The 14492-nt window shown below is 32.7% G+C and overlaps 1 protein-coding gene across 1 annotated transcript in view; it reads left to right on the top strand.

Annotated features, from left to right (window-relative positions):
* The window catches only part of LOC144366706 (uncharacterized), a 34375-nt gene that overhangs the window by 17555 nt on the left and 2328 nt on the right, over window positions 1–14492 (top strand). The window contains exon 2 of the mRNA XM_078021391.1: window positions 915–1023. Within this exon, the coding sequence (XP_077877517.1) occupies window positions 915–1023 (109 nt within the window). The remainder of the gene's footprint in view (window positions 1–914; window positions 1024–14492) is intronic.

Raw genomic sequence — 14492 nt, 5'->3', positions numbered from 1 at the left:
CAGCAGCTGTAGAGCATCGTTCACTGTATGTGAGGTTCAATTAAAAAAAAACAACAACAACAATGAGCAGGGGTTGTGGTAGTGGCTCAACAGTAGAGTGCCTGCCTAGCATGTGCAAGGTCCTGGGTTCAATCCTCAGCGTCACATGAAAATAAATAAATAAAATAAAAAGGTATTGTGTCCAACTACAACTAAAAAGTATTTTTTAAAAACCAAAAAAAAAAAAAAAACCCCAAAATAACGAGCAAACAAAAAGTTTAACTGTATCAATCCCTAACTTAAAAGTCTTTCACAAAGTTCCCAGAGTTTATAGGAAGAAGCTCATGAGCCTTATGGCCTGACTCCTGTGTAGGAGTATATTTATGTATAAACATAAAAAAATGGACAAATCAGGGAACAGCCTGTGCTCTTGCCTGGCATGTGTGAGGCACTGGGTTTAATTCTCAGCACTACGTATAAATAAATAAAATAAAGGTCTATCAACAACCAAGAATTTTTTTTTTAAATGGACAAATTATCTAGGTATGGTAGCACTTGCCTATAATCCCAATTAAGTTGGGAGGCTAGGCAGGAGAATTGCAAATTAGAGGCCTGTCTCAGCAATTTAGTGAAGCTTTAGGCAATTGAATGTGACTGTTTCTCAAAGAATAAAAATAGCTGGGATGTAGCTCAGTGGTAAAGAGAGCTCTAAGTTCAATCCCTAATTTTAAAAAAAGACAAATTAATTTATAAATTTATGCCACTTCACTATTTGAATAGCTGTGTGTGGACAATTTTTACAGAAACTGGTTAAAAAATAGGTTCATTTGATTACTATGTATAGGTATAGTTAGGGTCTCAGTTGTGCATTACTATGCTTGAATTATGTTGTTCAGATGGACAGTAATTTTTTTTTTTTTACCTTGTGTCCATAGCCAAGTCCAGACTCAGAGTCCAAAGGTTATGATTTCCAAGATAGATGCTAGATTATATGATTCTTTCCTGGTGGGGATGGAGGAACAGTGGAGACTCAGCCCAGTCCAGGTAAATATGCCTCTGTATTCAATGTGGTGTATGTTTCTATACTATATAGCATTTCAAAGCAGTAAGTTAACAGTTCAGTGTCTTTTGAGATTCTATGGTTATCAGTACAAGTTTTTAAATTTTTAAGTTTCAAAGTAACATTTAAAAGTGAAATATTTGATATACAGTTCTTGTAAATTTAAGATAATAGTTGAATGCATATTTACTTTTTTAATATTTATTTTTTAGTTGTAGTTACACAAAATACCTTGTTTTATTTATTTATTTTTATGTGGTGCTGAGGATCGAACCCATGGCCTTATACGTGCTAAGCAAGCACTCTACTGCTGAGCCACAACCCTAGCTGCATATTTACTTTTTATCCCAGCATTATAGACTTATCTTAATGGTTGGGATGACTGAAGTTGTCAAAAAGAAATAGCTTTTTTTCCTTTGGAATATTTTATGAGATATTAATAATAAAAATAGTAGTTTGATATGAGAGTCATAATAGAAAAATGTATTTTTGGTGCTAATGGCTATTTATACAGAATATTCACAGGAACTTACTAAACTATTTCTTGGTACAAAAAAGGAAGAAGAATTATTTTTAGGCGTATGAAAGAAAATGGAAGAGATGAAGTATAGTTGCCATCTGCTTTCATTTCTGTCAGAAACCACTTACTCTGAAACCAGTATGTAATAGATTCTTTTTGCAAATTGGGGCTGTATCTATTTTAAGGTACAAAAGTTATTTGGAAATAAGATATGAAACTTCTACTGAAATATATGATAAACATTTGAACATTTATAAGCTTTTATGTAAAAATGACTTGGCTTGATATTCTTAATTACAAGATGAAGAATTTAATGAAATTGTGACATTGCATTTTCTTCTAAACTCTAATCCAATTAAAAACTCTGTAATCGGGGCTGGGGTTGTAGCTCAGTGGTAGAGTGCTCACCTAGTGTGTTCGAGGACCTGGTTTGATCCTTAGCACCACACAGAGGTGAATAGATAAAATAAAGATATTGTGTCCAACTACAACTAAAAAATAAATATTAAAAACCCTCTATAATCATTTTTTATATATTATTTTAATCATGAGGAAACTTATAGACACCATTATTTGTATATTAACTACTAATCCAATGAGAATTATATCTTTGATGATAAAGTTCTTAAGTAAAAAAGCTTTTCTTTAGTTACCCCTCATTCTTTATGGAATAAAGTCCTTACCTCTTAGCCTAACATTCAGGACCTGCTTTTATTTGCCTGCAACTATTTTTCCAGTTGCTCTCCTACTACTATTCTTCTTGAGGTCTGCATTCCAGCCAAACTAAAGTATTCATTGTTCTTTTTCTCATTTTCAGATTTCTTTCTCTTGGTCTTTTCTTTGCTTAGGCTGCCACCATCTTAATTCTTTTTTTTTTTTTTAAATATTTACTTTTTAGTTTTAGGTGGACACAATATCTTTATTTTACATTTACCTGGTGCTGGGGATTGAATTTCAGTGCCTCATGCATGCTAGGTGAGTGCTCTACCACTGAGCCACAACCCCAGCCCCACTATCTTAGTTCTTACATGGTCTGAAATCTCCACCTAAAATCATTATTATCTCCAGGCTGTCTTCTCTGATATACTTCCTTCCAATAACTTTTAATGGTCCCTTAACACTTCCTATGTTAGGCATGTTTAAACATTTTCTAGTGTTAAGACTAATATACTTGTTTTCTGCTAGATATATTACCATTCTTCTCTGTAAAACTTACAGTATCTAATATGGTTACTTACATGTAGTAAATACTGATCAATAACTGATCAAATAATGAGATAAATATTGAATTCTTAAATTTCAATAAGGTATTAGAGGTTATTAAAAAACAACTCAAGTATTTAATAAACTGTTTGCAGAAGTGATTTTGATCTGTATTTTTGATATTGAGAGATAAATTAGACTTTACCCTAAAAACAAAGGGGAACCATTGGAGGATTTTAAATGGGGAAAGATAGGAGAACTGATTAAAAGGTGAAAACTTATAGGTTGAAAGTTACTGTGAAACTATAAAAATCATCTAAGGATGAATTTTAATATCTAAACTAGGACCCTGAAAATAAGAATATGAGAAAATACATAGATTGTGGGATAATATTATAGGATTTAATATTTGATTAAGTATGAGGAATGGGAGTTAGAGTCACTCCCAGATTTTCTTGGAAAACTGAGTGGATGATGTATTCTCCACTGAGAGAAAGATTTTGGAGGAAAGAGTTTAGAAGCAAGTAGCAAATATGGAAAGTTAAATTTTGTACATGCTTCACAGGTGTCTGTGAAGATATTCAAGGGTCTAGATATATTTTAGACAATTGGATATATAAAGGTCTGAAGCCTGGGGAAAAAATCTGAACGACAGTGGGTGGGGAAGGGAGGGAGGGAGGGAGATATTTTACAGTTTTTCAAATTCAGTTGGAACATGAGACCATATTTGATATTTATCTAAAAACAAACAAGATAAGATTTTGGATTGTTTACAGAAGTGACTTCTTGCACATATGAACTATCACACCAAGAGTTATATACTTGCCACTATAGTTATAGGACTATGTTTCTTTTTGTTAGTTTTCAGTAATAACTCTAACAAAATACCTAGGATAATCAACTTAAAAAAGAAAAGGTTTTCTTGAATTCCAGTTTCAGAGGTTCTAGTCCATAATAAAATTGGCTCCATTGCCTTTGGGCCTATGGTGTGGCAGCATATCATGGTGGGGAGTACATAGACAGTGCCTGGCTGCTTACCTTATAGAGGCCAGGAGCTATAGATAGATAGATAGATAGATAGAGAAATAGATAGATAGAATATGACTAAAACAAGCACATGAGCATGCACCCACTAGACTCAACTCTTAAAAGATATACCACTTCCCAATAGCACTGCAGGCTGGGTACCACACCTTTAACATGCCTTTGGGGGACATTGATTCAAACTATAGCAATCTCCAAGTGTCAAATTAAAAAGACTTGGATTAATAAATGATACGTAATTACCTATTCAAGTTTAAGAATTCTAACATTGTGAAATTAAATTTATGAAAAATTATTGACTAAAAATACATCTGAATAAAAATGAATAAAGCATTCATGTCTACTTAGTTCAAATTTTATTATCTCCAGAAGTTTTTTTAAAAAAATATGTTTAGTTGTTTTGTTTATTTAGTGTTTTTTTTTTTTTTTTTTTTTTTTTACATGGTGCTTGGGATCAAACCCAATGCCTCACATGTGCTAGGCAAACATTGTACCACTGAGCCACAACCCAGCCCACCTCCGGAAGTTTTAATAGTGTCTGGGCTTTCTTCAGTTGTTATCAGTAGTCAATAACATTTGACTATTTTTTCAGGCATTATTTATGTGCCAGGTTGTGCTCATTACTTTGAGTCCATTATCTTATTTCATTCTCACAACATACCTATGAGAAGGGTGCCATTAACATTTTCTTTTTACATATGAGGCTCAAGAATGTGAAGTTATTTGCCCAAGGTTATATAATTGGTGGTTAAAACCAAGTATATCTCACTCTAAGGTTGGTTTTCTGAACTTCTGAATTATATTATTACTAGTCTGTGTGTTGTCACCGATGAAAAACTTGTCAGGCCCATAGACAAATGTATTTCTGTTTCAGTGTGTACTGAAACAATTTGAACCCTCAGGTTTACTAAGATTATTCAAAGACATAGTATCATTTTTAACCAGTATAATGGTATAAAATAGGTGAATTAGGGAGCATCAGTCATGTTGCACCTTTCGTGTTCTGTTTTGGAGCCTGGGAAATCATGTTTGTAGTAGATATGGTCAGAGTATAGGCAAAAAAATCATAATGTGTAATCAGAGGTTATTATTCAGAGATTGGTTTGTTGTTCCTTCTAATTTGGGAATATTTAGTTCTTGCTTTTTGCCTCTGATTTTGATAAGATTGTTTATTTACTATAAATTACTTTATTTTCATCCAATGTATTTTTGTCTATCCTGATTGTCATATCAGAACATTACTTCATACTGTAATTACTAACTACTATAATTAATGTTCTAGTATATAACATTTAAGATAACAGTGAAGCCAGATACAGTGGCCCATGCCTGTAATCCCAGTGGCTCGGGAGGCTAGAAGGAAGATTTCGAGTTCAAAATCAACCTTATCAAAAGTGAGGTGGTAAGCAACTCAGTGAGACCCTGTCTCTAGATAAAATACAAAATAGGGCTGGGGATGTGGCTTTGTGATTGAGTGCTTCTTAGTTCAATCCCAGTATCCTCTCCCCACCTCCCCCTCAAAAAAATAACAGTGAATGCATGAAGTTTGTTTTCAGAGAAATGTAAATAATTAATAATATTCTGATATTATATTTGAAAACTTATTTTAAGTTGATAATGAATTAAACTGGGTGAAAGTATTAAATAATAAGGTGTACATTATAGTCATCTCTATAAAATTACTATTCCACAACCATATCATATAATAAGTATAGATTTGGGGCTGAGGATAAGCTCAGTGGAAGTGTGTTTGCCTAGTATGCATAAGGCCCTGGGTTCAATCCCCAGTACAACCTCAAAAAAAAAAAAAAGCAAACAAATAAAATAATAATGCCAAATGTACATCTAGATGAAATAAATTTTAGTTTTCCATAGCATACATCACTGTATTAAGTGACTAAGAGTAGGTATATATTAACATAAAATCTGGATGATATTGTAGTCTCTACTTGAACATATTCATCTTTTTTTTTTTTTTTGCCAGATTTTCACTCAACCTACTGTCTTAGCTTTGATATCACTTTCTCTGAGAGGAGTTGACCCTGTCTACCTGCCCCTACTTTCTACTTCTGTGGCACAACATACCACATTATCATGAAAATGTATTTATTATTGAGTAGACTGTATTTATTACAAAGTATACTGTATTTGCATCTGAAGGACATATATGTTTTATTTACTTGCGTCCCTGCCATGTAGAGTAAATGCCAATGTATACTTGTTCAATGAAATAATAAATTAGTGAAAAAACATTTGAATTAAGGGTCAGGAAAGCAGCCTTAGCCTCATGGGCCATATTGCACATTTGCCTTAATGGAAACTTTATTTTAGTTTGTGTTAAAGAGAAATTCTTTTAAGTAAAAATATGTGGTTGCCCCAACTATACAAGGAAATTATGAGTCAGAAAGATGGATGTATGTTTCCTGTTGATGTTGTAATAATTTATCACAAACTTGGTGGTTTAAAACAAATATTTTTTATTTCTTTGAGTAGGAATACTGAGTACATGTGTCTCTTAAGACATCAGTGGAGTTGAGGAAGCAGATTGAGGGGGAAGGAGGAAGAACAGGATAAGGGAAGAACAATAGAATGCATCTGATCTGACTTTCCTATGTACATGTATGAATATACCACAGTGAATCTCACTATTATATATATCCACAAGACACTAATTTTAAAAAAGCTAAGTAAATATCAGAAAGATCAGTAGAGAAAAGGGAATAGGGGGAGGGAAAAGGGAAAAGAAATGGGAAGTACTGGGGACATATATTCCATGCTTTTATATTTATGTCAAAATAAATCCTAATGTTATGTATAACTAAAAAGAACCAATAAAATACTTTAAGACAAAAGACATATCTTTATAGTTGCATCCAACATTTTGTAAATAATTGACCCAGTATTTTCCACCATAAATTTACAGTTTTTCCTTGTTATTAAGGAAGATGGATTTAGTAGGGCACCTACAAGCTAAATCACTACAAGGGATGTAAACACTGAATAGAACAGTTAAAACAAGAAAAATTTTATTTTATCATTTGTTTCCCTGATGAATATGTCTTTAAAGTTTGTGTGTGTGTGTGTGTGTGTGTGTGTGTGTGTGTGTGTGCCTCAACCATGCTAGGGCACAGTCTATCAACTGAACTATACCGGTAGTTCTATAGTTCCTTTTTGGTGTCTCTGCATTTCATTTTTTTGGGTGTCATTTGATACTGTTCTTTCTGATTATTTCTCTGAATCTAGAAAGCATTTATTTGGTATAGGAGAAAAATTAAATACATGTGAAAAAAGTAATAAAAATGTACAATAATATGCTAATCTGTATATAATGGTATATGGAGATATCAGATGAATTTATTAATTATGAAGAAATTAGAATAAAGGAATGAACTAAATGGGATTACATTAAGCAGGGACTTACTAGAATTAAAGATTTTTGATGAGAATTGGGTGGAAGAAAGATAAACTTATAATAAGGAAATTGACAGAATAAAAAGATTATGAAACAGGAATTAGCAAATCATATACACAGGAAAAAGAAAACAGACATTTGACTACAGTAGAAGCCTCTCCCCAAAATGGATTAGAAGTTTCCTTAAAGCAGAGAGGGATCAAACTGTTAAAGTTCATGAACTATTCATGTTTTCATTGTTTGAGGGGTTTCCTGAAAACCTTGCTTATTATTGTGCCTCTAGAGAAATGATCATGAAATCTAAACAGGTATTTTGAATTTTTGGAGTAAGCCATTTATAAAATTAAGACCTGTCTACAAGGTAGTGTGGTGGGGGAAATAGCTTTGTGTGATGGTCAAGCAACTGACGTGTAGTATCCCAAATAGCAGTTATGAAAAGCCACTGCAGGTGCAAGTTTATTTAAAAACAGACCACAGTGCAGGTGCAATTCTCCATATAAACATTTAACCACAAAATTTTGCCCTGAGTCTATGTGGAAAGCTGTTGGAAAAAAAGAATTAGCTTTTTTGTTTGTCTTAATTTTTTAATTTTTAAAGAATTTGGGATAAAGTTTCTTCATCCTGGTTTGAATTCTTTTTATATTTAGTTTTTTTCCTACTGATATCTATATATAAGTTTTACATGTGCTGTAATGGATAAAGGTCAATATTGTAATCTCTGCATGCAAGAACCAAAGTGTTTAGGGTTAAGAAAAAAGGCAATTAGAAGAAATTTCTCCACACAGTTGTGAAAAAATAGTCTTAATGGCTTTTGGTATTGCAGGAAGTAAAAAGGACTGGAATTTAGACCTTTACTTTATCTTTAGCTTTAAAATGACTAAGATTGATTTTAAAATTCAGAATAGATTCTTAATTTGTACAATTTAAATAGAAAAAGGTTATTCTACAAGTACATGTGTCATCTCCTATGCTTCCCCCATCCCTAAAAACACCCTGCTCCGTCTGTGGAGTTTTCTTCCTTGCTCCATGTCCATGTAGAAGGTAAAAATCACAGGTTGCCTGACACATTGGTTTCCATATTGGAGTGAAAACTGGAGTAGAGTCATTAGCCTAACCTACCCAGACTTCTGACTTAAAAGAGCTTTCTATATAATCAATTTGTATTGTTTTAAACCATTTAATCTGTGGTAATCTAAGCCAACATAGGCTCCTTCTCATTTGTTTTTCTTTTAGCCTTTAACAAATTTGGGAAGCTGTATTTTGGGGAAGAACCCTCTCAAATCAATTCCCCCATATATCTTTCTTGTGGGAGTGTCAATTAATTCTGGGTTTCTGAGGTGATGATGTGTTCCTACTTATAAAACTAAACATGAAATTTCTCTGTATCACACTGTAACTATTTCAGATATAAAATCTTTATGTCAAGTATACATTTTACAGTCTTTTAAAATTACTACTTTTTTATCCTACTCTGGAATCAATAGAGATTCTGGAGTCTATTCATGAAAATGCTAAGGAAATGAAATAATATAATTTTTAAAGATTCAGGATTGATGACTCTCATTTCATTTATCCTTTATGATAAACACCATGATGCTTTCAAATATATTTAGGGCTTTGTACACAAATATATATTTATTCTTTTGTGGCACTTTTGGAAACACTAAGAAGTTACTTCTAAAATCTAAAAGACTGTTAGATTACTTGGAATTTAGGGATTGACATTTAATTTTAGGTTTAAGGTAGACTTCACTTTTTTTCTGATTTTTTGGGGGGGAGTTGATTGGGCAATTCTCTTCATTACCAAAACTTTTTTTTTTGATTTCACATTCAAGGACAAATGAGAAATATGCATTATTACATTATATGCAGAACTTAATCCATTAAGAGGAAAATTGGCTACATCTTAGATTTGAAGCCAAGAAAGTCAATACAAATATCATCATCTTTTAAGTGTTTATGTGACAAAATGCCAGGATGCTCTATCTTTTATTTTAGAGAAAATTTTTAAGGGGAGAAATTAGATGATATTAAAGATAGAGGTTGAAGCAGAGACTTTTTAAAAATGATAAATGTTTATGCTGTTGTTATGGATGAAATAGGGAATATCAGTGTGTGGTAGTATGGATATATGAGTTAAATAAGAAATAAATTACTATACTAAAAAAATGTGCTTAGCTGGGTGTGGTGGTGCATGCCTGTAATCCCAGTGGCTTGGGAGGCTAAGGCAGAAGGATCAGGGTTCAAAGTCAGCCTCAGCAAAAGCGAGGTACTAAGTATTGAGACCCTTTCTCTAAATAAAATACAGAATAGGGCTAGGGATGTAGCTCAGTGGTTGAGTGTCCCTGAGTTCAATTTCCAGTACCAAAAAAAGGGGGGGCTTATTAATGGATTATTGTTAGCTTATATATAGGACTTTAGATGTATGCCATGGAAATCGATCTCAAGCATTACATTACTAATTTTCTTAATGACTTAAATGAGGATCTGATAGCATGTATGTCAAATTTGCAGATACTGCGAAGCTGAGAGAAATAACTAGTATGTGCAGTTTCAGAATCTGGATGAAAGAAGAATCTAATAAGTTATAATGTTGTGCTGAGGTTAGCAAGGTAAAATGTAGGGACCAATGCTAAATCTTATATCCAAATCCCAGATAAATATTTAAGTATTAAATGTCATTATTTATTTATTATTACTTATTATTTTTAATTGGTACATATTAATGATATAGAATAGAGGGTTTCATTGTGGCATATTCATTATGTGCATGGAACATAATTTGAGTAATTTTGCTCTGTGGTTTATCCTTGTATCTTTGCCTCCTTCCCCCTTTTCCTCTTCCTCTACCATAATGATTTTCCTTCTATTCTTTTGTCCCTCTAGCTTGCACATTTAAGACAAAAGATGGCTGGACGTGGTGGCACATGTATATGATCCCAGTAACTAAGGAGGCAGAGGCAAGAGAATTGTGAGTTCAAAGCCAGTTTTTTTAGCAGATTAGTGAGGTACTTAGCAACTCAGCGAGACCTTGTCTCTAAATAAAATATTAAAAAGGGACTGGGAATGAGGCTCAGTGGTTAAGCACCTCTGGGTTCAATCCCTGGTACCAAAAAAAAAAAATGAGTGGGCTGGGGCTGTGGCTCAGTGGTAGAGTGCTTGCCTACACATGCAAGGCCCTGAGTTCAATCCTCAGCACCACATAAAATTAAATGAATAAAATAAAGGTATTGTGTCCATCTACAATTAAAAAATAAGTATATAAAAAGAGAGAAAAGATGATAATTTTCTGAGTCTAGCTTATTTCATTTAATGATGCTTTGCAGTTTCATCCATTTTACTGCTAATGAAATAAATTCATTATTCTTTATGGCTGAATAAAACTCCATTGTGGATATATACCACATTATCTTTATCTTCTGTTGAAGGACACCTAGACTGATTTCATAATTTGGCTATAGTGAATTGTGCTGCAGTAAACATGGGTATACATGCGTCTTTAATTCTTTTGGATAAATACTGATGAATAATATAACAGGACCATAAGTAGTTAAATTTGTAGTTTTTGAGGAGCCTCTATACTGATTTTCATGGTGGCTCTATCAACTTATATTCCCACCAACAGTTCATAAGAGTTCCTTTTTCCCATACCATCACCAGCATTTATTGTTTTTGATATGCTTGTAGATTGCCATTGTGACTGGGCTCAGATTATAGGTTTGATTTGCATTTCCCTGATGGCTAGAGATGTTGAACATTTTTTCATATAATTTTTGGCTATTTGTACTTCCTTTGAGAAGTCCCTGTTCAATTCATCTGCCCATTTTTTTTGTGTGTTGAGATTTTTGAGTTCTTTATATATTCTGGATATTAATTCTCTGTTGGAAGAGTAGCTGGTAAAGATTCTCTCTCATTCTATTGGTTTTCTTGTTGCACTGTTTTTTTTCTTTGCTGTGCAAAAGCTTTTTAATTTGATGCCTTTCCCCTTATTGATTCTTGCTATTAATTTCCTGAGTTATAGAGTTCCTAGTCGGGAAGGCATTGCCTGTGTCTATATATTGAAGTGTTTTTCCTTTTTTTCCCTAGCAGTTACAAAGTCTTTGGTTTTATATCTAGGTCTTTGAACTGTTTTAAGTTGATTTTTATACGGAGTGATAGGGATTTAATGTAATTCTATATAGGGATATTCAGTTTTCACAAAACCACTTGTTAAAAAGACTGTCTTTTCTTCAATGTATAATTTTGGCTTCTTTGTCAAGAATCAAGTTACTGTAGCTATGTGGACTTGTCTCTGTGTCTTTTAGTCTATTTTATATATCTACACGTGTTTTATGCCAATATCATACTATGGCTCTGTAATATAATTGAAATTGTGCATTGTGATGCCTCCAGCATTGCTCTTTTTGATCAGAATTGTTTTGGCTATTCTGCATCTTTTGCTCTTCCATATGTATTTTAGTATTGTTTTTTCTAGTTCTCTGAAGACTATCATTGGTATTTTGATGGGGAGTACATTGAATCTGTAGATTGCTTTTGGTAATATGGCCATTTTAACAATGTTAATTCTTTCTGTCTATGAACATGGAGGTCTATCGACCTTCTGGTATCTTCTTCTATTTCTTTTTTCAGCATGAGCATGGAAACTCTTTTTTTTAAAAGAGGTTTTTTGTTGATTATATACTTAATTGAAGCCAGTTGTATAACGTGACTACCAAAAAAAGAGACTTTATCATTTTAAAAGTAGCATTTATGAACAAATGTTTTAACTTTGCTATATTTTGTACTGGTAGGATAACACTTGACTATTGTATACCTATCTAGATACTACATTTTAAAAGGTACATTGACAATATGGTGCCTATCTAAAAAAGATATTAATATTTGTTAGAGGACGCAAACATAGATGGAACTTTCAATTCCTTATTAATATGTTCTCCATCCTTGATTCAATCAATATATTTTTTGATATTCCTTTACTTGTACTTGGAAACAGAAGTGAGCAACAAGACAATTCTATTTTTAAGGAACTTGCATTCTAATAAGATACTAAATAAGTTGAATTAGAATTTTGAATAATGATAAACACCATGAAAAGAATTTTAAATATACCATAAAAAAGATAAAATATGTAATACATCAGTGACTGGTGATTAGTTGGGATGATAACAATCAGAAAAGTTCTCTCCAAGGCAATGGCATTTGACTTGATATTTGAATAAGGAACCAGCTGTGCAAGGATATGGAAAGAGTACCAGGCAGAGGATCTAGAAAGCAGAAAGGTCCTGAGTAGAAGAAGATTGAGGAATGATCAGTGCAAGGGAGAGTTGTGGGAAATCAGGCAGGATAATGAATTTTAATTTCTTTTAAATGTAATGATGGCCTGGGGATGTGGCTCAAGTGGTATCGCACTCGCCTAGCATGCGTGAGGCACTGGGTTCGATTCTTAGCACCACATAAAAATAAAATAAAGATATTGTGTCCACCTAAAACTAAAAAATAAATATTAAAAAAATGTAATGAGAAGCCAGTGGATGATTTTAAGTCAGATATGATGTGATTTACCTTTTGAATAGGTCACTTTGCTTAGTGGATGATTTGTGAGGTTGAAAAATTGATGTAATTAATAGTTGAATAGTTTTAAATGTGAAACCATATTCTTCCCTATATTGATTCTAAATTACTACAATAAAATTTCCTTTGCTTTCTCTTGATGATATTTTAAGATTCCACAATTTTCCACTATTAAGAGTTTTATTTATTTGATATGATCCTACAACTACTATAAAATAAAGCCTATTTTAAAAGTCTACCTCAGTGTAAAAGCTTCTTCTCAAACTGACTTTTAACTCATGTCTCCAACCTTCAGTCCCAGATAACATGGAATAAGAAATAAGATTTACCCTCCCACCTGAAACAACTTAAAAGAATTGACAAAACTTATGAAATGGGTTTTAAGACATTGGATAACGAAAGGTGGAGATTTCTAAGACAGGAAAAAATTAAAAAGACCACTACTATTGCCCCAACTTACTGCCTTAGAGAAAGTTCCAAACCCTGGCATTTCTTCCAAATAATAATTTCACACAGACTTCTCCAGAAAATTGGAGGGAGGAAATACTTCTAAACTCATTATTTTGGGCCAACATTATTATAATAACAAAGCCATACAAAGATATTGCAAGAACATTTCCAATCAATATTCCTTATGATACAAAATTTTAGTAAGTCATATCCAGCAATTTATAAAAAGGCTATTACATCATGATTAAGTGACGTTTATATTCCAGGAATGAAAGGTCAGTTTAACATTTAAAAATCAATGTAGGGCTGGGGATATGGCTCAACTGGTAGTGCGCTAGCCTGGAGTGCGTGCGGCCCGGGTTCGATCTTCAGCACCACATACCAACAAAGATGTTGTGTCCGCCGAGAACTAAAAAATAAATATTAAAAATATAAAAAAAAGTTTAAAAAAAAATAAAAATCAATGTAATTCACCATATTAATAAACTATAAAAAGGAAGATCATATGGTTATTTTCATAAACAGAGAAAATAATATAAAATCCAATATCCATTTCTGACAAAAGCTTTCAGCAAATTAGGAATAGAAGGACACTTCCTCAACTTAATAAAGGGCATCCAAGAGAAACTTATCTTACTTAAAAATTGAATTCTGAACATATGAACTTTTTAAGAGCCTGATTGTGTTATAATTAACATACAATGAAAAGCACATATTTGAACTATATAATTTGATAAATTATGACATGTGTACACCCATGAATTTATTACCCTCATGGTAGTGAACATATCCATCATCCCCAAAGTTTGTTCATTTCCTTGTATTCCTCCATTCCTTCTCTCTGTTTCCCTACCTTCCCTGGCAACCTGCTTTCTGCCAATTGTAGATTTGCTTGTATTATTTTATATATAGTAGATACTATCTTTTCAAGTTTTTGTTTGGCTACTTTCACCCAGAATAATTATTTTGAGATTCATCTATGGATATGTTACAATTTGTTTATCCAGTTTGTTTCTAGACATTTAGATTGTTTCCAGCTTTAGCCTATTTCAAACAAAGTTAACATTTCTTCCAAGTGTTCTAACCTCCCCTGAACACCCCAAGTTAAAAAAATACTATAAATATTTTCATTCATACCTTAAGTAGCATCAGCATATATCCATTTCTGTATTCCTACATATCTGCAACCGTGTTCTCATGGCCATGAGACATGTTAAACTCTTTCAGGAATGCTTTCCTAAGCTTCATTGCAG

The sequence above is a fragment of the Ictidomys tridecemlineatus genome, chromosome 9 (assembly GCF_052094955.1).
Source record: "Ictidomys tridecemlineatus isolate mIctTri1 chromosome 9, mIctTri1.hap1, whole genome shotgun sequence".
NCBI classification, from domain to species: Eukaryota; Metazoa; Chordata; class Mammalia; order Rodentia; family Sciuridae; genus Ictidomys; species Ictidomys tridecemlineatus.
The sequence above is the reverse complement of the archived record's forward strand: the minus strand, read 5'-3'. Positions and strand labels throughout refer to the sequence as shown.